This window comes from Coregonus clupeaformis, chromosome 2 (assembly GCF_020615455.1).
Source record: "Coregonus clupeaformis isolate EN_2021a chromosome 2, ASM2061545v1, whole genome shotgun sequence".
NCBI classification, from domain to species: domain Eukaryota; kingdom Metazoa; phylum Chordata; class Actinopteri; order Salmoniformes; family Salmonidae; genus Coregonus; species Coregonus clupeaformis.
This window is the reverse complement of record NC_059193.1, coordinates 25,403,168-25,428,941: the sequence shown is the minus strand read 5'-3', so window position 1 is coordinate 25,428,941 and position 25,774 is coordinate 25,403,168. Positions and strand designations below refer to the sequence as shown.

Here is a 25,774-nt window from a genome sequence, read left to right as displayed (position 1 = left end):
TTCACGGGGCTGCATAGCTGCCTACTGCCGCAAAGTAACAACTTGATAGCAAAATAAATGAATTAATAAGAAGACATTAGTAGTGTGGAGCTGCGCTCCCGCTGCTTTCCAGGCTCATTTCCACATCAAACGCAGCATATCAAAGGCAGGCCTCCGACTGGGCCTTGATTTGATATAGTCAATTCATATAAATCCGCAATCAATATTTAATTAAGCGTTCGACACAGTGGGTACATTTCATGTTTGCTGTATGATCCTGTTTAATGGGAAGCCTAAGATTAATTGCAACGGCGATGGAGGAGAGGAGTAGAGGAAGAGAGAGATTGCCATATCCCCCCCCCCCCCCTTCTCTCTCTCTCTCTCTCTCTCTCTCTCTCTTGATCTTTCGCTCTCTCGCTCCATTTGTGCTGTCACAGGCAGAGGCCTGCTCACACCGGGGAGAGAGAGGGTGAAATCCTGGGGAGAATGACAGCAGTCTTTGCTGGCGCCATGCTGGTAGCGGCTCCTCCCCATACCTCTATAGACCTGAGGAATACCCTTCTATCAATCACCACCACCTCACAAGATGTCGGAATTTACCATCCGTGACATCTTAACAACTGTATTCATACTGGGGCGGGTTGTCTCCTCCCCATTGAAATACACTGAGTTTAGGAAGTAAAATGGAAAAATAATCATAGGTAGGAATCAGGAAAATATGAATGAGGTATTGCGTTCGTGGAGAGCTCAATTTCTCTAGAGCCTTTTAAAATATAGTAAAGCTTTCAGCTTGCATTTCTCTTATAAGCCTTCCACCTTAATAAAGTGCCCGTTGCGTATTGGTCTGAGGTGAGGTAGAAGCAAGACTGCGTTTGATATTGCGGGGCAAACAGTACATTTATCAAAGAGGATATCGATTCCAAAATAGCAGGAATAAAAAGGCATTATGGCACGGCACGTTTTGGCATTTCAACTCTTGGAGAGCGTAAGAGAAGAGTGCCTTAAGGAACAAGACGGGTTGGATACCTAAACAACATGAGCATGTAGACTAAATGAACATGTCAACAAACAATAGACCGACATTCAAGTATACACGTCAAAAATGAATTACATAGCTATGTACAAAAGTATCTTTTTAAGAAATGTTTCAGGCGAAAACCTGGATTATTATGACGCATAAGAACACACATAAACATACAAACAAACACCAACTGCATTCCCACTGATTAGCAATAATGGTTAACAATCCCTCAGAGAGCTAGAGTCCATGGATGTAATCCAGCTACAGCAACCCAACAGAAAAGGCCATTGGCTGGGTCTAAGAGGAAGTGGGAGATTTAACTTTAAGTCCCAAACCTTTTCAGATGTCCCTTGTCCTTCACCAAACCTTTGTGCTGGTAGAACCCTGTGATGTCTAAAGTGTTTGGAGGGTAACATTCATAAAGTGTGTCCACTGTCCATCATGGTGGGCAAAAGCAGGTCCTCATGTTACTGGCCCAGAAAAATGTCAATCAATAATCCAGACTTAAAACTCCTGTCCTTCTTCAATTGGCTAGTTCTCTCTAATCATGGCCAATCAGAGCACTTTGAGGAAGCAGATTTTAAGATATTCCATTTGTCATGACCTCACAGTGTCTATTGGAAAACAGTCCGTCTTGTCAGTCTTTGCAAAGATCCAACAAATGCTCCTCCGAAGTGGGAAATAAGAGGTATCGACTAACCACTTTCCCAGTTCCCACGAGCACTTGAAGGCAGCATTTGTCCTCTAAGGGGAGCTGAGCTTTCTGGCCTTCAGATTCCCTGGATCTGCATAAAAGATAGGAGACACAAATGATTCATACAAACCCATCTAATGAGCTACATATCAGAGAGGAGGATCGAGAGTACAAATGGCTTTAGAAACCTCTCACTCTGTACTGTAACAGTAACCTTACCTCCTAGTCTGGTGGACTGTCCTCTACTGCTGTTTCCCAGAATCACGTGCAGGTTGGATACTGGGATGATGCCCTCCTGCCTGCGACTCAGGTTCTTCACCAGCCTGGAGATGGAGTGAGAGAGGGAGGGAGGCTTTAGAGGAGGTAAAGGCCCAGTGCAGTCAAAAACGTAATTTCCCTGTGTTTTATATTTTCTTCCACACTATGCGGTTGGAATAATACTGTGAAATTGTAAAAAGGATGATAAGGCCTTTTTAGTGTAAGAGCTGTTTGAAAAGACTGCATGAAATTTCAACCTGTTTTGGTGGAATGGAGTTTTGGCCTGCCTGGTGACATAATAATAATAATATGCCATTTAGCAGACGCTTTTATCCAAAGCGACTTACAGTCATGTGCGCATACATTTTTACGTATGGGTGGTACCGGGGATCGAACCCACTACCCTGGCGTTACAAGCGCGCCATGCTCTACCAATTGAGCTACAGAGGACCACGACGTCACCAGGTGGTCAATTAGTTAATAGACCAATAAGAAAGAGAGTTCCAAACCTCTCTGCCAATAACAGCTAGGTTTCAGTTTTCCCCTTCCCACTCAGACCACTCCCAGACAGTCCTAGCAAAATTATTGCTTGAGAAATTGCTCATTGCTAAGAAGCAAAAGTATTTCTTTGACCATTTTAATTGAAAACAATCACAGTACTTACTTATTTAATATTGAGGTAAAAACGGCTGCATTGGACCATTAATGTGAAGGACGGGACACACCATAATGAAATTGGCGCAGCGGTGTGCAGTAGATCACCTGCCGGGTGTTGACGAACAGTGGCGATTCAACATGTAGAATTATCGAGAAAATAAAATGGCGGCCGATAGGACAGCCACACACTGCTTTTAACTGTTAGTCTGCGCTGTCTGTTTTGTCGTTAAGTCTTTACACCTGCTATATTAGGCTCCAGTCAGCCCAGAGCCCATGTCAAATAGGGTTCTGCCATTGGCAACCAACTTTACCACCAGACAAATGACACTGTCGACACTCACCAGTGGCCTTCGCTGTCCTCGTGCTGCAGCTGGATGACATCACCGCTCTTGATGGTGAGGTCATATGGGCTGTATCGTGGACATTCAGCCAAGGCCTTATATCTGCCTGGAGCCTGGGAGGACAGAAATGTAATATGCTCTAGTAGAAGTCATTCTATCTACACTTGTAGAACTGTAGCCTACTAGAGTATGCCTTTAAACATGTAGTGTATGCTTTAAACATAGGGAGCCTCAAGAGGTTCCTTTAGCCTTTCTGATAAGCATATCTAAGGTCCTGGGTAAGGGCCAAGGCCACATAGTGTGTTAGTGTATAATAAGTATGAGTGGTTGTGTTGATGTTGTAGAGAACCTGTCTCACCAGCTGAGCAGCGTCTTCCTCCTCGGTGTCTGACGGGTGAGAGGGGTCCTGACCTCCATCCCACTCCTCCAGACCCTCACTGATGTCTACTGAGTGAGGTGTGCCGGGCCAGCCTGGAGATTACACACATTTTAGTTTTGAGTTACATTTCAAATCAAAATCAAATCAAATCAAATTTTATTGGTCACATGCGCCGAATACAACAGGTGCAGACATTACAGTGAAATGCTTACTTACAGCCCTTAACCAACAGTGCATTTATTTTAAACAAAAAAAGTAAGAGTAAAACAACAACAAAAAAAGTGTTGAGAAAAAAAAGAGCAGAAGTAAAATAAAGTGACAGTAGGGAGGCTATATATACAGTAAAATAAAGTGACAGTAGGGAGGCTATATATACAGGGGGGTACCGTTGCAGAGTCAATGTGCGGGGGCACCGGCTAGTTGAGGTAGTTGAGGTAATATGTACGCTTTGGCTTGTCTCTCCTTATATAGTGCCCTAATGAAGTACCAGAAATACCTGAAGTGAATACTTAGTAACTATAGCGATAAATAGCAATAAAAAATTGAGTAATTAACAAGAAGGTACAATCAAATGATAATCTCAGTGCCTTTCTTCTAGGAATAGGGAAAAAAATCCATACGATAGAGTATCGCAATATATTTTTTTCTGATTTTATATCAAAACAGTGACTCCCAAGTATCGATTTGTAATGTTAGTTAGCGCTAGTCGGATGTACCAGCGATAAAACTCTGGGATTTATCATCCTATAGGTCTTCTTTCTAAATGTTTTAATTGGTGAGCAAACTTGTTTTGAGAACTTTTACCTCCAAAACAAATTTTCTCATGGCTTTCTGCTGCAGACATATAGTGAGTAATATGTTTGGAATATCGAATCACAATAAAATCAGAGTATCGAATCGCAATACATATAGAATCGTGATACATATAGAATCGCAATACATATCGTATCGGCACCTAAGTATCATGATAATATTGTATCGTGAGGTCCCTGACAAATCCCAGCCCTACTTTTTTCCCAGAGCTCCTCCATGCTCCTTCATGTGAAACACCAGAATCTTTAGGGAACCGGGATTGCAAATGTATTAATAACCACATAAATCAAACGTCAATTCAGAGGAGTTTCATGTGCCATCTCTCATGAGCCAATAACCATTGTTGACCCAATCACCATAATTACAAATAGTTACCATTATTTACATTATTATGTTATGGGTATAGAAGGGTGGGTTGTTTAGCAACAAAAGCGATGCGTGCGCAACTTTGGGGCAAAACGACTGTCAACTCAAAAGGATTATTGACCACATATTAACTATATTACATCTCCAAATGTTTATTGAAAACAAACATACATTTCCACAATAACCACTTGTTGTCTATCAAATACACGGTTAAGTTGTTGGTTAGCTAGCTAGCGAATGTTCGCCATATTAGCATATACGTCCCTTACAAAAAAAGATTGCAGTAAAAGTGCAGTAACTGCAGTCGACTGTGGTATTTTGAACGCAGTAATTACAGAATTATACTGCACTCTAACTGCAGTTACACTGCAAAATTACTGCAGTAAAAAAACGGTGTTATTTTGGATGCAGTATTTGCAGCATACTGCAGTTATATATACTGCACTCTGACTGCAATTTTTTTTCGTAAGGGATGACAAGTCAAAACACCTCAAAACAAGACATGGTATCAATAACGAGATACAACTATCTGAAACAAGATATTCTTGTTGCTAGCTATCTGACCGTTCAAAATCATAACATTGCGAGGCCTTCTGCCCTCTGTCGATGCGAGTGCATCAATTTCGAGAAGTTGTCTGGCAACCAGATATGGGGTAGTGGTGTACTCACTGCGTCGGTTGCGCCGGTGTTGTGAGGAGTGGGACTGGGGATCTGGACTGCTCCTCCCTGACTCAGTGTCCTCTGAGCTGACCGACGCCCTCTGCTGTTTGCTGTGGGAGAAACAACACGATACAATCAATTAACTACCTCAGTGCTCCTCCCTAACCTCATATGGCATGCTGGTAGAAGCTGCCCTTAGCCACAGATCTACGATCAGCTTTTCCAAATTCTAACCTTTAATCATTTAGGAGGAACATCTGATCCTAGATCTGTGGTTAAGGGCAACTTCTTCAACTTCTCAAACAAATTTTACACCACCACGATGACCTTTCAGACGCCAGCCAAACGCCACACAGCGCAGCAAAACAGGGCACAGCGCATAGCAACCATGTGACCAAGTGCAACCAAGTTCACACGGAGTCCCGGCGCATGGAAAGATCTGGTCTCGATTTAACAAGATCCTGGTTCATCAATGTATTAGGTGGTCTATATTTTGGGCACGAAATAATTACTATAATTTTGTGTCATTTTAGTTTTATTCAATCTGAAAAAGCGAGCCCCATCTTAGAAGCAGTTCTGGTGCTGGAAACATGAGGAAATCAAGGTGTTTTTTGTTTTGTAGAGTTTTTTTTGCATTCCATGCTAAATTGAAAATCCCATGCAAAGATGGGTTCAGTCATTTTGGGTACCATGTCTGAGATGGAAGGTCTGCTGGGACATTGGCCTCTCAAGACATGAAAAGTGCATCTGGCGATTTATGAGCCTAATGGAGTCTGCTATTAAAGGGGTTGCAGATGACGGTCAGTATGCAAACACAGCAGCCCTGTGGGTGATTTAGGTCCCCAAAATGGGCCATGCCGAGCCGGGCCGAGGCATGCAGAGCTGGGCTGAGTTTACCACTGAGCGTCAGGGCGGGTCAGTGGCGCTGGGGGCGGGGGCGGTTGGGGGGGCGGGGCCGGGGGCGTTGCCGTGGGCTTCGAGGGTGTGGACTCCGGGAGCGCAGACACTGAAAGACATTGGAGGACAGCGACACAAAGTCCAGCCCCGGCAGACAGCCCTTAGGAGCCCCTCCAGACGGCCGCACACCCCTGCAGGGGGGAGGGAAGGAAGGAGGGGAGAGGGGAGGAGGACAGCAACCAGACAGCATAGGAGAGAGTGGGGCCTTCACACACATCTTCTCTTCACACACCATCACCACCTCCTCCTCCTCCACCTCCTACACCTCCTCCTCCTTCTACACCACCATCTCCTCCTCCTACACCTCCTCCTCCTCCTACACCTCCTCAACCTCCTACACCTCCTCCTCAACCTCCTACACCACCACCTCCTCAACCTCCTACACCACCACCTCCTCCTCAACCTCCTACACCTTCTCCTCCTCCTACACCACCATCTCCTCCTCCTACACCTCCTCCTCCACCTCCTCAACCACCACCTCCTCAACCTCCTACACCTCCACAACCTCCTACACCACCACCTCCTCCTCCTCCTACACCTCCTCCTCCTCCTACACCTCCTCAACCTCCTACACCACCTCAACATCTCCTCCTACACCACCACCTCCTCCTCCTACACCTCCTCCTCCTCCTCCTCCTACAACCTCCTACACCACCACCTCCTCCTCCTACACTCCTACACCTCCTCCTCCTCCACACCTCCTCCTCCTCCTACACCTCCTACACCCACTCCTCCTCCTACACCTCCTACACCACCTCCTCCTCCTCCTCCTACCACCTCCACCTCCTACACCTCCTCCACCACCTCCTCCTCCTCCTCCTCAACCTCCTACACCTCCTCAACCTCCTACACCTCCTCAACCTCCTACACCTTCTCCTCCTCCTACACCACCACCTCCTCCTCCTCAACCTCCTACACCTCCTCCTCATTTTCTACTTCCCATCTTTATTTATACCCGCTTGTTGATACGCTCCCCAACACCACATTGCATAACCATCTGAACAGGTCACATAACTGCCTGCCACACTCACACCATCAGTGGGGAGCTGCTGTGTCTTACACCCAACATACCTCTCAGACAAGGGCGGAGACAGTTGGATGTGGTCTGGAATCTGGTTGTTGACACAATGCTCATCTGAGAGAAAGAAGGAGAGACAAAATGATAGTCGGAATCAAAGAGAGGATGTTCAAGTTAGGTGCATTAAACCGACTCTTTGTTGAGTGTGCTTTGGAGAGTGATGTGAGTGACGTCCAAACCTTTGAGGAGTTTCTGCTGGTTGGTGAGGATCCTTCGCAGGTCATTGAGCCAAGCCATCTTAACCTCCACTGTGGGAGCCTGGGAGATAAGATAAGGACAGATTAGAACGCAGTCAATGTATGGTAGCAAAACACAATAACAAGATAGACAGAATACTTATTTCTTGTGAAGACATTTTATTTGTATCTTACAGGCATGATTTCAAAATGGCATCACAGTAACGTAACACAAATTTCACTGTAGACAGACATAACAAAACATAACATGGCATAAAGTTGCCAACAAAGAAGGCACAACAAAGAACAGAACAACACGCAGATGACGAACAAGTCAGTGGGTGGTGGTTATTGTCTAGGTTATTGTCTAGAGTCCTTGTCTGGTGAACATATGCTGGTTCTGGGTGGCATGAATAATGTAAACAGTCACTTCACAAAGCAGAGGTAGTGCTTACCTGAACTAAGTACACCTCCTCCCTGCCACTGTACCAGATCTCAAACTTCTTCACATCTCCCTTGACGTTCTCTGTAATCCCCACCGCACTCATCTGCCAGGACACACACACTGACTGTTACACACACGTACTGCCTGCACCTGGGGCCTACAAGCACACGTCATGCATCACGTCAGCCACATGTCAGCTACATGCTACACGGCTGGCCCACACACCTCTGTGTGACGGCAGGAAGCTCAGGCACTCAATAATAAATCAAGAGGAGAACATCTGGTGGTGTGACACCATCCGCCATGCCCTGCGCATATTAACACACACGCCTTGACAAACAAACCAAAACAAACATCCCACTGGGGACCGTTCCGAAAGGGAGCATGTGTCACGTGTCAGAGAGTACCGCCTTCACACACACACCTTGAGACAGTGCTTGAAGCTGTAGGAGGGGGTCTTGTCTGCACCCTCTCCATGCTCCTCCCTGCGCTTACAGAAGAGAAGGGCTCTCTCATACAGGAACAGGTGTCTCTGCATGGGCTTGAAGCGGGCCAGCTCCTTCATACGGGTGGGGCCTTTCTTATGGCTGATCCACACACTGAAGGAGCCCTGCATCAGCACCCGGCCCAGGTCAGACAACTCTCCCTGGGTGAACAATACACAGACAGGGTCAGAGACTGGCTCATTCACAGCTCAACACATAGGGACTGGTTTAGTTATGCTGAATGTAATGTTACACACACTGACAGAATTGTATAAATTGCCAATATACTGTATGCTATGATCAGATTCAACCACTTTGCTGTACAGTGTCAACGGCACAGTGCTGAAGCACCAGGAGGCCCCACCTGGTAGCCTGTGATGGCGATCTGATGCATGGAGTCATTGACTGACTTGAGGAGGTCCAGCATGGCTGCTAGCGCCCCCTGTAGCTCCGAGGTCCCCTCACAGCCTCCTGGACTGTACTTCAGTAGCTCCTAAAGCACACACACACACACACCAATCAATGTCTGGTACACATCAATATCTGGTTGAAAGTTGAAATCCCAAATTCTTCAGCTGTACTATAAAATAATAGATGTTGTGTTGCGTGTAAGATTTTCCTTATTTTGTCAGAAAACAAGGGACAAATACAGGACAGAAAATTGGTAGCAGTCCCCATTAACCAGATGGGATTTCGCTCTAGTTTAAATCTGTAATCCCTAATGTCATGCATTCAATTCATTGAAATGAATGTCCCTCTGTAGGGCTAGGTTATGTAAGAGTGCTGTTACCATTTACAGGATTTTGGGACACTGAATTATGATAAAGGTTACGCATAGTTTCATCCACTATAAATGCTGCAATAGTGGCACGGTATGCTGGGTCGAGGTGTGGGTGTATCACTAAGGTCTGACCTTCAGTAGTAGCTGGTACTTGGTAAGGCGTTGTACTGGTTTCAGCAGGTAAGAGTCCAGGCCCAGTTTGTGCTCCAGCTTCTTCTGACACTCCTGTAGAATATGTCAAGGAGAGACAAGATTGGGAAGGCTTTAATACTGTTACACCACAACAGTGAATCTATTTAAAATAATATGTAATTTTGTGCCATTAAAACAATGAATAATTCTGGTATAGTGAAAAAGTATTGCTACCAACAGAGAGCAGTAGTGGGCTGAATGACAAAAAAATAAGCTTGACCTGGAAAAAGGCACAGTCTGAGAACTGCCTCCATAGGGACTCTGAGCGAGACTTATTCTGACAGTAGCACTCATACACCTGGAAATTCTCCTTCTGGAAATACACACAAACATTTCCAATGACACACCATCCATACAAGACTGTCAAACACACATATAGGTAAAGACATTGCAGTGCTAGCTGTGCCACTAGAGATCCTGGTTCGAATCCAGGCTCTGTCATAGCCGGCCGTGACCGGGAGACCCATGGGGCGGCGCACAATTGGCCCAGCGTCGTCCAGGGTAGGGGAGGGAATGGCTGGCAGGGATGTAGCTCAGTTGGTAGAGCATGGCGTTTGCAACGCCAGGGTTGTGGGTTCGCCTCCCACAGTGGGCCAGTATGAAAAATAAAAAAAATAATGTATGCACTCACTAACTGTAAGTCGCTCTGGATAAGAGCGTCTGCTAAAATGACTAAATTTTTTTTTTTTTATTGTTTCGAAACAACTGCAGACATGTACACACACACTATAGACTTTCCTCACCCGCTCCAGAAAGCAGGCCCCTACTCCCTCTGGGGTCTCCAGGCAGCCCTCCAGGTCCTGCAGGAACACACTGTCGAAGCAAGAGGTCATGTCAGAGGTCAAAGGTCACAGACAGGTCAAGTCAATAGGTCATACCCTAATCACACACAGCAGCAACCATCACCACACAGTCAGCCTCACAGTAGGCCCCAATCCTATCCTCCTCCATAGTTAATGACTGGGGTCAACCACACAGCCATGCCACTGAGATCCCTGTGTCTGCCAGTTTCCTCTCTTGTTGGCATAATCAAATGCTTTGTATGAGCAACTCGCATTTAACACTAGTTAGAGAGGCTCTAATTGGCTTAGGGCCTCATGCAGTCATTCAATTAAGCATTCAGCCCAGCAGGGGAGCAGGCCCAGCAGGCAGGATATAGAGAATGCAGATCACAGGAGGCTGCTGAGGGGAGGACGGCTCATAATAATGGCCGTAACGGAGCAAATGGAATGGCATCAAACACATGGAAACCATATGTCTGATGTATTTGATACCATTCCACAGATTCTGCTCCAGTTATTACCACGAGCCCGTCCTCCCCAATTAAGGTGTCACCAACCTCCTGTGATGCAGAGCATGGTGTTTGCAACGCCAGGGTTGTGGGTTCGATTCCCACGGGGGGCCAGTATGAAAAATAAAAATAATGTATGCACTCACTAACTGTAAGTCGCTCTGGATAAGAGCGTCTGCTAAATGACTAAAATGTAAAATGTTTAATCTCACAGTTCATTGAGACTCCAAATGTTTATGGAAAACAACACAGGTCAATGACAGTGCGGATCCTTCCTCTAAACCACGGGGTGTGTGTGTGTCCTTGCCTGCTGTGGAAGTTGTAGATCTCAGGCATGTTTCCAAACAGGACGTCTTTCTTACTTTGCAGGATGGGGGGCAGGAGGCCTGCGAGGCCCGGGTTCTCCATCTCTGCCCTATAGCCCTACACATACACACATACATCAGTATAGAGAACTCTCTGTAATAATCCAGTAATGGTGAAACGCTGCTGTGTATCTTCTCACCAGCAGCACTGACAGTAGCTCCTCCACATAGACTCTCTCTGTCTCGATTAGCTCCCTCATCACGTGACTGTGGAGACACAGGGCCAGAGGGCCTCATTAGTATTCTGTCTGAACATAAGGAATCAGGAAGACTACAGAGGGATTATATAGAGGATGAGCAGACAGACAGACCGTTTGAGAAGGTCTGGGCTGTCCTCTCCCTCCAGGCTGGAGAGCAGGGAGATCCTATTCTCCTGGTAGTCATGCATCACCTCGATCTGAGACAGACAGGTCACACACTGACAACCAGGCTTAACATCCTCAGATAACACAGATTAAAGAAGGAAATCCACCTCAAGCCTTTACAGTTACCGTAACGTTACTATCTTTAATGTAAACATCACAGCTGTACTGTTGCCATGGTGACATTCATAGTGAGGTGTGTGAACTGCGACAGCCTTCAAAGTCCTTTCTCCACTGTGGTAATTTACTTTCTTCAATTTCTCCACTTTTACGTCATCCTTTCCTTCATCTCACCTTTCTGGAGCCGGGGCTTTTCCGTGATGTCCTCTTCCCAGGAAGTGATAGATCGAAGGAGAACTTCAAACTGTCGACCCCTGCAAAATATTACCTCTCAGCTGAACATGATAATGATGTATGTTTCTATGTGCTTTGATAAAACACAAGCCCTGTCTGGATAACATGTTAATAATGATGATAAAACACAAGCCCTGTCTGGATAACATGTTAATAATGATGATAAAACACTAGCCCTGTCTGGATAACATGTTCATAATGATGATAAAACACAAGCCCTGTCTGGATAACATGTTCATAATGATGATAAAACACTAGCCCTGTCTGGATAACATGTTAATAATGATGATAAAACACAAGCCCTGTCTGGATAACATGTTCATAATGATGATAAAACACTAGCCCTGTCTGGATAACATGTTCATAATGATGATAAAACACAAGCCCTGTCTGGATAACATGTTAATAATGATGATAAAACACTAGCCCTGTCTGGATAACATGTTCATAATGATGATAAAACACAAGCCCTGTCTGGATAACATGTTCATAATGATGATAAAACACTAGCCCTGTCTGGATAACATGTTCATAATGATGATAAAACACAAGCCCTGTCTGGATAACATGTTAATAATGATGATCAAACACAAGCCCTGTCTGGATAACATGTTAATAATGATGATCAAACACAAGCCCTGTCTGGATAACATGTTAATAATGATGATAAAACACACGACCTGTCTGGATAACATGTTAATAATGATGATCAAACACAAGCCCTGTCTGGATAACATGTTAATAATGATGATAAAACACACGACCTGTCTGGATAACATGTTAATAATAATGATAAAACACAAGCCCTGTCTGGATAACATGTTAATAATGATGATAAAACACACGACCTGTCTGGATAACATGTTAATAATGATCAAACACAAGCCCTGTCTGGATAACATGTTAATAATGATGATAAAACACAAGCCCTGTCTGGATAACATGTTCATAATGATGATAAAACACAAGCCCTGTCTGGATAACATGTTAATAATGATCAAACACAAGCCCTGTCTGGATAACATGTTAATAATGATGAAAAAACACACGACCTGTCTGGATAACATGTTAATAATGATGATAAAACACACGACCTGTCTGGATAACATGTTAATAATGATAAAACACAAGCCCTGTCTGGATAACATGTTAATAATGATGATAAAACACAAGCCCTGTCTGGATAACATGTTAATAATGATAAAACACAAGCCCTGTCTGGATAACATGTTAATAATGATGATCAAACACAAGCCCTGTCTGGATAACATGTTAATAATGATGATAAAACACAAACCCTGTCTGGATAACATGTTAATAATGATGATAAAACACACGACCTGTCTGGATAACATGTTAATAATGATCAAACACAAGCCCTGTCTGGATAACATGTTAATAATGATGATAAAACACAAGCCCTGTCTGGATAACATGTTAATAATGATGATAAAACACACGACCTGTCTGGATAACATGTTAATAATGATGATAAAACACAAGCCCTGTCTGGATAACATGTTAATAATGATGATCAAACACAAGCCCTGTCTGGATAACATGTTAATAATGATGATAAAACACACGACCTGTCTGGATAACATGTTAATAATGATCAAACACAAGCCCTGTCTGGATAACATGTTCATAATGATGAAAAAACACACGACCTGTCTGGATAACATGTTAATAATGATCAAACACAAGCCCTGTCTGGATAACATGTTAATAAGGATAAAACACACGACCTGTCTGGATAACATGTTAATAATGATGATAAAACACACGACCTGTCTGGATAACATGTTAATAATGATGATAAAACACAAGCCCTGTCTGGATAACATGTTAATAATGATAAAACACAAGCCCTGTCTGGATAACATGTTAATAATGATGATAAAACACAAGCCCTGTCTGGATAACATGTTAATAATGATCAAACACAAGCCCTGTCTGGATAACATGTTAATAATGATAAAACACACGACCTGTCTGGATAACATGTTAATAATGATGATAAAACACTATCCCTGTCTGGATAACATGTTAATAATGATGATAAAACACAAGCCCTGTCTGGATAACATGTTAATAATGATAAAACACAAGCCCTGTCTGGATAACATGTTAATAATGATGATAAAACACAAGCCCTGTCTGGATAACATGTTAATAATGATAAAACACAAGCCCTGTCTGGATAACATGTTCATAATGATGAAAAAACACAAGCCCTGTCTGGATAACATGTTCATAATGATGATAAAACACAAGCCCTGTCTGGATAACATGTTAATAATGATAAAACACAAGCCCTGTCTGGATAACATGTTAATAATGATGAAAAAACACACGACCTGTCTGGATAACATGTTCATAATGATGAAAAAACACACGACCTGTCTGGATAACATGTTAATAATGATGATAAAACACAAGCCCTGTCTGGATAACATGTTAATAATGATAATGAATATAGTGCATGTCTCTATATGTGCTTTGATGAAGCCTCGACGATACAGCAGCTGACACTACATTACCCAATAGAGCCATCATTACAAAGAGACGTTGCTTGCGATGATATGACAATGTACAGTAGGTTTGATAGGACAACCTGGTCGCACAGGACCTATCTTTGACCCTGGGATGACTGTTGGTAATGGGTTCAGACTTTATACTTCTCTTCTGATGGACGGGCTAGTTAATCATTGGTAGTGAGCTGCATTACTGGTAAATAAGAACACATCACCCTTACCACTGCCTGGGGTAACTGACTGACTGGATCTGTTTGATCCTCACATAGACTAAGATCAGAGCCCTCCCTGTCCATGTGTGTCTACCGCACTAATCAGAGCCAACACATTTATCTTCACCTCTCCCCTTAAACGGGTTTCCTGCTGTGTGTGAGTCAGGGTCTCTCTCTCTCCCAATAGATATGGGAGTTTATCAAAATTGGGATCTCTCTCTCTCTCTCTCTCTCACACACACACACACACACACACACACACACACACACACACACCTCATCATCATTAATCAGATGATGTATGGCTAGCTTTGTTCTGCCAGCCCTGGAGGCACGTGGGAGGTGAAAGGGTCTTTAATGTATATGAACCATGTACAGTATACCTCTGCCATTCAGTACCTAACTAGCATCCTGGCTAACACAGTATCCCCTAAAGACTGATTATGCTGCTGGGCTAAAACAGCTAGATCTCTGACTCAGGTCAAGCACAAACACTGTGGGCTTCCTCATTACTGGAGCCTGTAGTTGGCTGCTTTGATTACTTCACTGCAGGGCTGGAGGAAGGTGTGTGAAGCCCTAGGCTGAAGACAGGGAAGACACCCAGGGGAGAGGGACGTCTGTCGGGGCAGAGTCCAGGGGAGGGCTGCCTACACAGGGCCTTGGTAAACAGCAGAGCTCTGGGTGGAGGCCTAATGGAGCTGGATGATGAAAAGTGTGCTGTAAACCTATCTAACCCCTAGCAGTCAGCTATGCAGTCTGATGCTGTTAAATCTACTGTGACAAATGCACGTCCTGAATCATCAAGTGTGTGTGTTGTGTATGTGTGTCCACTACCTCCTCTTACCATGTTTGGGGGAGAAGAGTGGGGACTTGGAGCGGGGTGGGTTCTCCGGCCGGGGGGCCACCAGTTGGATGGGACGGATGTGTTTATCAGCTAGCTTCCTCAGACAGATCTGTCTGTTGTGGATCATCTCCTGAACTGCTGTGTGCTTCTCAAATGTCTTCCCTATCTGGACCTGTGGAGGATGAAGAGAGAGAGGGGGGGGGCTTAGAGGATTTATATGGAGCCAGAACCTGCAGTGTGTTAGTGAAACAGTGTTAGTGAAACAGGCTTTTATAGTCATGTAATGTATTATGTGTATAGAACGCTTTATGATAGATTATACACAGATCGTTCATGAGAACCATTACAGAGGGCGTTTCTCTTTAAACCATGGAGCTGTTTGTGAATGAGAGACACTGGTTGGTTGGTGTTTAACCTGTATCTCTGGGGTGAGGACAGACTCAAACTCCATGGCCAGGAGGTCAGGTCCAGAGCTGAGGAGAGACGGAGCCCCCTCCAGGAATCTGTCTACGTCCTTCAGAGCAGCCTGGGCCCCCTCCTTAGACTGGAACTTTTCCACCAGCTGCTGGGCCAACAAGTAGGCCCCGTCATCACACCAACTCTGGGCCTATGGAGGGGACAAGACAATGTCATGCACACTGACCAATCATATTCGGATATACGTTAACACTTGACAGAGTATCACGGTAATCAAAAAATACATTAGCGCTTGGTTTGGTGCCAGCACTTCATCTATTCAGATCAACAGCTAAATACTGTGGGTAGTTGTGTGTGTGTGTGATAGTGTGTGTACTCACCTGTGTGTATTAGTGTAAAAAATGTGTGTATCCTCTACCTGATCCAGACGTAGCAGCAGTTGGTAGACCTGGGAGAGATGTGTGTGTTTGGCCCTGAGAGCCTTACTGAGCATGTCACAGCGGTGGCGTAGCTCATTGCAGCGCTGCACGATCAGGGCCATGGCGAAGTGGTGACAGGCTGCCAGCTGGTGACCGTGGAGGATGATGGTCTGAGCACGGCCCATCTCCTCCTAGCAACACCCAGGACACCACAGTCAGTTACATACAATAACATACAGGAGGTCTACACACATACAGTATCACCATTGCAAATACAATTAAATCCTAGCTACAGAAACCAATGCTGTTAACAAAAGCACGAGACCCAGAGAAGACTATCTCTGCCAACCATCATTGGTAGGTCAGGTCCTGAGGCTTAAGTATACACTAGATGCATTCCTGGTCTGTTGATCTGATGAGGGGGTGTGTCCTAGTGTTAACACTGACCTGTGCGTGGGCCTCCAGGTTGTCCAGGTCTCTGAGTGTCTTTTCTGTTTGAGCCAGCGTCTCCCCTGACAACGACACCTCTCTCTCCTGGGACGCCAGACGCTCTAGAGACAACTCCATCTGACCACAAGAGGAGAGAGAGACATTAGTTACACACATTGCACCTCCCAACTTCAAAACACCCCATCCAATATCCAATTGAACTGTACACCCTATGTGTATCGTCAAGAGTTGCCTCTCGACATAGGACAATTCATCAACAATCCATCAAATATGTAAATGATCAGTCTTACCTCCTGGAAGCTGTGTTCGTATCTGAGCAGCTGGAGGTACTGTTGCAGCTTTAGATGATGCTTCTCAAAGAAGCCGTCAAAGGCTGACTCCATGTCCCTCAGCTGGGCTAGTAGCCTAAAGACCAGCGTGAGAGAGGTTATAATACAAGGCCACTCTATAACATTTAGGCAGACAGTAGTATGATTATCCCTCTGAGGTCATATACCTCTGCACAGTCTCCCAGTCCAGCCTGACATCCCATAGTGAATCCTCCTCTCTCCCAGAGGCCTCCAGGCTAGCCAGCAGGTGACGACCCTCCTTCGATACAGACCATATCGCCTCCTGTACAAGACAGACAAGAAAAATAGCTATAAAACATCAGGGGGTAAATGTAGACTAGATGTCAGTTAGTCTGCCACTGATACGAGACTGTCACACATTATCATAGAGTCCAGTGTAAAAGGTGTGTGAAATGGAGTGCTGCCGTTATACCTTGAGTTTCCTGTACTTGTCAGTGTGGGTTGAGAGGAGGTGTACAATGGCCGTGCCCTCATCTGGCAGCTCTGTCTCTGCCAGCTCTGTGCCAAATGCCTGCAGCATCTGAGCTATGTCCTTAACGGTCACCGCAAAGCTCTCTATGGCCTGGAGGGGAGCCAGAGAGCACACAACACAGGGACGTCATCACAGCGTTTCTCAATGTATGCTCTGACATCATCACTCAGAACGATGCAGACAGACAGGCCAAGTTTGAATGTGTCACTCCACATCAGACATGTTGTAATATTAGTGTTGGGGTTCTGAGTCGCTGCATGGTTAATGGTATGTAAGTTTAAAGTATGCACTGTTCTCAGGACGATCCAGTCACTGTGGCAGTAATCCAGGGTTCCACCAAACTCTGAGGTCAGTTGGTTCTCATCAATGTATCTCAGTAGGTCTGTCACAGAGCTCAGCATCACCACCTAATATAGGAGATATAGAATCATCTGCACATTATTGACTGTGTTTAGTACTATGTGCACTTCTTCAAAGATGAGTGTGTGGTGGTGTTAGATTTGGTAAATAATCTGCCTTACTGGCATCTTGAGCATGAAGTCCTCCTGGCTGAAGCGGAAGCCCAGGTCTGTGACGGTGCGCTGGAAGAAGCTGGTGGGTCTCAGCACCAGCACCAGGTGGAGGTTCCCAGGGAAGGAGGCCTGGAGACAGGGAGGGAGAGGGACACGATCACACCCCTGGGGTTGGACAGTCAGCCCTGATCTAGAGCTTTGACAAACCCTGGACCATGTCTTTACCCAACACCAGGCCAGTCTGTTCACTATGAAAGGAAGGGACTTCTGGATGCATAGCCATCATCTGTTCACTCTGACAGGACATATTGACAGCACTAACGAGCAATCAGGCTCAGGCAGATAAAGCCTCTCAGTCTGACCCACTGTCAATTAGAGAAGGAAAGCTGGACCTATCCTGCCTATCACAGGTGTATTGAAGTTGCAGTCAATATAAAATGGCTTCACTAATCAAGAACAGACAGTAGGTATGCTGAATTATATTTAGGGATGAGGCTTTGATTGAAGTTCAGAGCGATTTCCAGCATCAGATATAATAATAATAATAATAATAATAATAATAATAATAATAATAATAATAATAATAATAATAATAATAATAATAATATTATCAGATATCAAGTAAAGCATTTAGGATGACAATCATATTAGCTAAATTTGAAAAATAATGATCACACCCATTTTTATTACATCTGTGGTGGTGCAGGTCTAGCCTTACTAACATATGGGTTTGGTTTAATTCAAGATGCCAGCTGTTAAAACGTAGGTGTTACAATCAGCTGTTAAAACTTGCATAGGACATCGACATAATAAAGTGGGAAATGTTGATTATTCCAAAAATAATTCTGACATGAATTTGCCTTCGCTATCTAAATCTAGCTTTAGGCTACTTCAAACATAAACATTGCCCTTCAAGCTCAACATGCTAAATATTGCAGCCGGGTTTATATTCACATAAGCAAGCTATCGTTCTCTGTCTTACTGCATCAATTGCATGACTAAGCTGAAATCAGGCTCTGCACCGCAGTGCTACGCTTAAGCTGCAGCCAGTGAGCGATGCTGCATTCACCCTGCCCACCCAAACTTGACCACAACTCTTTTAGCACTAAATCAAACTATTTAAAAAGCGCGTTACCGGACTCCTCCGTATCCTGGGCAATCCTCGGCGCTGGTAACTCACAGCCATCGTGTTTACAGCCATTTATGCGATCATGCTATCATTCTAAACCTCGCCCGTCCCGTCGCTTACAAATCGGTGCCAAGGTAGGCTACTGGTTCCCTTTACTTGGCTGCGGGACCACAGCCGCAGCATCAACGCTGCTGCGACGAGGAGGGTGGCAGCGCTGTCTGCAATCTCATCGTTCGCCGAAGTATAGCGTCATCAGGTAATATCCACGTAACTGAGTGCTGGCCAATGCATTTTAATTCCCTTGCCACGGGACTCAAGTTTCATACGTTGAGTACAGAACATTTTCTTTGAAAACTATGTATGACCAATAATAAACAGTGTCAACGCAACTGCAGTATTTGACTGATATAGTCACGACTAGTTATTTTTAATGAACAAAAGACCGAGAGATGATACCATCACAAAACAGCAGGAACTGAGCGCTGGGCAATTCAGAACCATGGACAGCTCCCCACCCTGACGTCCAGTCTGTCTAGTGCTGAAATTCTGAACTGGATTTTTGTTTTTTGCCACAGCAGCAAATCATATGTTCCTTAGTTGGATAGGGCCAGACCTCATTGAGTATAGTTACCATACTTCCATACTAGATTACCACATGCACGAGAGTGCACGCGCACACACGACATTTTGCCAAGACTATAACTCGCTCACCGCAATTCTGGCAAGTGCTGTTTTGATTGAGGTCCAAGTATCCAGTCTTCTGTCTAAAATGATGATGAATTTTACACCTGGCTGTCGTGCTCTGCAAACACAAGCAATAAAAGTATTTGAACACATGTACTTTTCACTGAACAAATGTATAATTTTACTAGTCAAATACAGTTGAAGTCGGAAGTTTACATACACTTAGGTTGGAGTCATTAAAACTCGTTTTTCAACCACTCCACACATTTCTTGTTAACAAACTATAGTTTTGGCAAGTCGGTTAGGACATCTACTTTGTAGTAATTTTTCCAACAATTGTTTACAGACAGATTATTTCACTTATAATTCACTGTATCACAATTCCAGTGGGTCAGAAGTTTACATACACTAAGTTGACTGTGACTTTAAACAGCTTGGAAAATTCCAGAAAATGATGTCATGGCTTTAGAAGCTTCTGATTGACATCATTTGAGTCAAGTGGAGGTGTACCTGTGGATGTATTTCAAGGCCTACCTCAGTGCCTCTTTGCTTGACATCATGGGAAAATCAAAAGAAATTAGCCAAGACCTCAGAAAAAAAATTGTAGACCTCCACAAGTCTGGTTCATCCTTGGGAGCAATTTCCAAACGCCTGTAGGTACCACGTTCATCTGTACTAACAATAGTACGCAAGTATAAACACCTGAAAGGCCGCTCAGCAAGGAAGAAGCCACTGCTCCAAAACGGTTTGCAACTGCACATGGGGACAAAGATCGTACTTTTTGGAGAAATGTCCTTTGGTCTGAGGAAACAAAAATATAACTGTTTGGCCATAATGACCGTCATTATGTTTGGAGGAAAAAGGGGGAACTTGCAAGCGGAAGAACACCATCCCAACCGTGAAGCATGGGGGTGGCAGCATCATGCTGTGGGGGTGCTTTGCTGCAGGAGGGACTGAAGCACTTCACAAAATAGATGGCATCATGAGGAAGGAAAATTATGTGGATATATTGAAGCAACATCTCAAGACATCAGTCAGGAAGTTAAAGCTTGGTCGCAAATGGGTCTTCCAAATGGACAATGACCCCAAGCATACTTCCAAAGTTGTGGCAAAATGGCTTAAGGACAACAAAGTCAAGGTTTTGGAGTGGCCATCACAAAGCCCTGACCTCAATCCTATAGAACATTTGTGGGCAGAACTGAAAAAGCGTGTGCGAGCAAGGAGGCCTACAAACCTGACTCAGTTACACCAGCTGTGTCAGGAGGAATGGGCCAAAATCCACCCAACTTATTGTGGGAAGCTTGTGGAAGGCTACCTGAAATGTTTGACCCAAGTTAAACAATTTAAAGGCAATGCTACCAAATACTAATTAAGTGTATGTAAACTTCTGACCCAGTGGGAATGTGATGAAATAAATAAAAGCTGACATAAATAATTCTCTCTACTATTATTCCGACAATTCACATTCTTAAAATAAAGTGGTGATCCTAACTGACCTAAGACAGGGAATTCTTACTAGGATTAAATGTCAGGAATTGTGAAAAACTGAGTTGAAATGTATTTGGCTAAGGTGTATGTAAACTTACGACTTCAAGGTATAGGTATAGTAGTGAAAAACTCATAATATACTAAATTCATTTGACAGCTAACTGCAGCCTAAGACAAATGATATGTCTTGGTGCAGAAAGAAAGCCTGCAGAGTGAATACATTAGATCTGTTTACAGGGATGTTCATCGACTCTGTTGACCTGTACTCAAACTCCCCTTTTGGCCCATGTCCAATGATATGATCCCTCCTCCTTAGGATATACCTGCTCTGAGCTGGCACAGAGGACATCACTAGGGCATCGAAATAGATGAGGGATAGAGAGCATCTAGTGCCATCTGTGCAAAGAATACTAACCCTGGACTAAAGCAGGAACACACTGCATTGCAGAGAAAGTTATGAGGAGAGATGAATAGTAGAAGGTAGTGTAGTATGGTGGTTCACCCACCGAGGTATGAGGGTGAGGTATGTTAAGACTTTGGCTAAAGATTCCTCTGGAATGTCACTGAAAGCAGAGTATTCTGGGAGGGTGATAATCACGCTGGAGTCCTCACCACGCCCACCTGGGAAGAAAAATGGTTTAATATGAACAATCACACTCAGCAATGTACTAACCAATTATATTATGTTCTTTGCTGACCCATCATTTAAATAGTCTATAAATGTTGGATTAACTGAGAACAGCTGTGTCAGTGTTAGTTTCAACATGTCACTACTACTTTTACATCTCGTAGACACTGCCTGAATCTATACAACCAATGTAAACACAGGTCAGAGTTTATGAACCCAAAGGACATTCCTGAGTAAAGAGCTCCCACCTGACAGGTAGGCCACCTGCTTCTCAATGTAACCATCCACCTCCTTCATACTCATAGGGACTGACACCTCTGTGGAAAGGAGGAGATGGAGAGAGAGAGATATTAGAATAATGGGGTTAGTGAGGCCTCTTTGAAAGTGTCAACCCATGGTTATCTTCCATAAGGATGATGATTTCGCAAACAGATTTACTGCCTCCCAGTGGTCATATGCAAAACAACATCAACGTTAAAGTGGTAAGGAAGGTTTCAGACTCTCAGCTATCTGGTTCAAGTCAGTTAATCATTCGGAGGCGGGTCTGGACCCCATCTATCCACTGTGACATCCAGGCTAGCACAGCAGGAGGCAGTCATTATACCTCTCCACGCCCTTCTCCTGTCACCAGGGGAGAGGCAGCATGGGGTCATATACTGTGTCCGGCCCGCTGTGGTGGCAGGCAGCACAGTGACCTGCTTCCCCCGCCATTACTCTCTCCTCTCATAACATTCCACATTCAACACAGTTGACAGGACTTAAACACTGCCCGTACTATACTGTACATATACAATAAAATAGTGATATGAGTGAAGCCACAGTGAAGACTGAGTTCACCTCCAGTAGCAAGCATTACATAACCCTAAAGTAGACATGTTAAAAGTCATTTATAGTCATATATATTGGTCTGCTGTTGACTAGTTTATGCAACCAATCAAGATGACGCGTAGAAAGCTAGAGAGAGAGAGAGAGATGCCGTGTAGAGAGCTAGAGAGAGAGAGAGATGGAAAGACGCCCTGTAGAGAGAGAGCGGAAGAGAGAGATGGTGCAGGGAGAGTCGTCCTGTGAGTGACGGTGTCCTTTTCCACGTTGTCGTCGGGGGTAACCGTGTCCGGCAGGGAGTCAGTGTGTGGAGCGGTAATGAGCTCCGCTGATCTCTTGTCAATATTTCATGAGTGTTACTGACACACACAGTGACATGGGCTGGGCCAAGCCAGGCTGGGCTGTCCTGGGCTGGGCCATTCACACACAGCCATGGAGTAGAGTTACTGTCAGGTACTGGTTAGTGTCAGGTTGAAAATGGATATCATGGACTGGCTGTGTAATAGTTAATGTTTCCATGGCTCGAATGTTACGGAGAGCTTGAAAAGGCCACATGCAGCAGAAAAACGAATCCATGCTTTTGCCACTTCTAGATTAGACTACTGCAATGCTCTACTCTCCGGCTACCCGGATAAAGCACTAAATAAACTTCAGTTAGTGCTAAACACAGCTGCTAGAATCTTGAATAGAACCAAAACATTTGATCATATTACTCCAGTGCTAGCCTCTCTACACTGGCTTCCTGTTAAGGCTAGGGCTGATTTCAAGGTTTTACTGCTAACCTACAAAGCATTAGTCCCATGTAGCTCAGTTGGTAGAGCATGGCGCTTGCAACGCCAGAGTTGTGGGTTCAATTCCCACGGGGGGCCAGTATGTAAATGTATGCACTCACTAACTGTAAGTCGCTCTGGATAAGAGAGTCTGCTAAATGACTAAAATGTAAATTTACATGGGCTTGCTCCTACCGATCTCTCCAATTTGGTCATGCTGTACATTCCTACACGTACGCTATGGTCACAAGACGCAGGCCTCCTTATTGTTCCTAGAATTTCTAAGCAAACAGATGGAGGCAGGGCTTTCTCCTATAGAGCTCAATTTTTATGGAATGGTCTGCCTATCCATGTGAGAGACGCAGACTCGGTCTCGACCTTTAAGTCTTTACTGAAGACTCATCTCTTCAGTAGGTCCTATGATTGAGTGTAGTCTGGCCCAGGGGTGCGAAGGTGAACGGCAAGGCACGGGAGTGACGAACCGCCCTTGCCGTCTCTGCCTGGCCGGCTCCCCTCTCTCCACTGGGATTCTCTGCCTCTGACCCTATTACGGGGGCTTACTAGGGCTCTTCCATGCCGTCCCTAGGAGGGGTGCATCACATCGTGCCAGGCTTTTTTCACTATACGCGACTTGATTGGATTGAGTCACTGATGTGATCTTCCTGTCCTGTTTCGTGCCCCCTCGGGCTCGTGTGGTGGAGGAGATCTTCGTGGGCTATACTCAGCCTTGTCTCAGGGTACTAAGTTGGTGGTCTATTGATATCCCTCTAGTGGTGTGGGGGCTGTGCTTTGTCAAAGTGGGTGGGGTTATATCCTGCCTGGTTGGCCTTGTCCGGGGGTATCGTCGGAGGGGGGCACAGTGTCCCCCGACCCCCCCCTGTCTCAGCCTCCAGTTTCTATCCTCCCTCTCTCTCTCTCGCTCCCTCCCTCCCTCCCTCCCTCCCTCTCTACTGCACCCGCTGTCTCGACCTCTGAATGCTCGGCTATGAAAAGTCAACTGACATTTACTCCTGAGGTGCTGACCTGTAGCGCCCTCTACAACCACTGATTATTATTTGACCCTGCTGGTCATCTATGAACATCTTGAAGAACAATCTGTACTCTTATAATCTCCACCCAGCACAACCAGAAGAGGACTGGCCACCCCTCAGAGCCTGGTTCCTTTCTTGGTTTCTTCCTAGGTTCCTGCCTTTCTAGGGAGTTTTCCCTAGCCACCGTGCTTCTACATCTGCATTGCTTGCTGTTTGGGGTTTTAGGCTGGGTTTCTATATAAGCGCTTTGTGACATCTGCTAATGTAAAAAGGGTTATGTAAATACATTTGATTTGATTTAATTTAATGAGAAAATTGGCTATATCTGGCAACTAGATATGATAACAGGCAATCGAAACAATACTGACAAACTGATAACAGCAAACACACTGCAGCCGCCTGTCCTGCCTTACTGCAGACAGTATAGTGCTAGATCAGAGGGAGAATGCCTGTGCTGCAGGCAGGCTGCAGTGTTTTGAATATGCGTGCTAGTCTGTGATCACAGGAAGACGCCACCACGGCCCCTCTCCGATTAGAATCAGCATTCTGTATCACTCATCACATGATGTAAACCACTCTGTCTCTGCCTGGCCTGCTAAACAAGATGTCTGCACAACACACCGGACCTCCAAATCATGCTTTCTACTTGGCAGCCACACAGCTAGGAAACAATTATCCCCGCCGACTCGATTCGTCAAAGCATCCAAGCAACAAAGCCTAGTCAGGTGACTTCACTGAGTAGTGTCTGCTGCTTCGAAACTCAAATATTCTGTGTTTGTTCTGCCCTGGCGCAGAAAATTATATTTCCCATTAAGCATAGCTGGGTCCTGCGACAGACTCCCAGGCAGCCAGACAGATTAAAGGCCCAGGTTAAAGCAGGGCTGGCCATAGCAGGTGATCTGTGATAGCGTTTGTTTACTGAACAGGGAGATAGGATTCCTGGTGGATTAAAGCCGAAGTGAGGCAGCCATGTGTTTTTTGCTCAACATCAACATTAGCCAACTGGCGGAAGCTGTCTCAATTGCTTGTAATAGTCTTCCAACAAGATTCTGGTTACTTTACTACAAATGACTTCAGAAGCCTAACAGATCGTACCTTATTGCTGAAAAAAACATAAGTTTTATGTATTTACAGTGCCTTGCAAAAGTATTCATCCCCCTTGGCGTTTTTCCTATTTTGTTGCATTACAACCTGTAATTGAAATTGATTTTTATTTGGATTTCATGTAATGGACATACACAAAATAGTCCAAATTGGTGAAGTGAAATGAAAAAACAGAAAAGTGGTGCGTGCATATGTATTCACCCCCTTTGCTATGAAGCCCCTAAATAAGATCTGGTGCAACCGATTACCTT

The 25,774-nt window shown here is 44.7% G+C and overlaps 1 protein-coding gene across 1 annotated transcript; it reads right to left on the bottom strand.

Annotated features, from left to right (window-relative positions):
- Nucleotides 1-338: 338 nt before the first annotated feature.
- mcf2a (MCF.2 cell line derived transforming sequence a) lies at nt 339-21,870 on the bottom strand. The gene is made up of 29 exons (XM_041902246.2): nt 21,867-21,870; nt 21,675-21,789; nt 19,708-19,798; nt 17,877-17,996; nt 17,646-17,762; nt 17,296-17,445; nt 17,030-17,145; nt 16,824-16,938; nt 16,531-16,650; nt 16,083-16,274; nt 15,663-15,854; nt 15,248-15,419; nt 11,595-11,674; nt 11,250-11,335; nt 11,079-11,145; nt 10,881-10,996; nt 10,026-10,095; nt 9,503-9,595; nt 9,223-9,315; nt 8,674-8,802; nt 8,249-8,470; nt 7,835-7,927; nt 7,383-7,461; nt 7,197-7,260; nt 5,178-5,278; nt 3,309-3,421; nt 2,951-3,063; nt 1,914-2,017; nt 339-1,785 (listed from the first exon to the last, which is right to left on the bottom strand). The coding sequence occupies exons 1-29, from the start codon at nt 21,868-21,870 to the stop codon at nt 1,745-1,747; spliced, it is 3,168 nt and encodes a 1,055-aa protein (XP_041758180.1). The 3' UTR covers nt 339-1,744.
- Between the last annotated feature and the right edge of the window lie 3,904 nt (nt 21,871-25,774).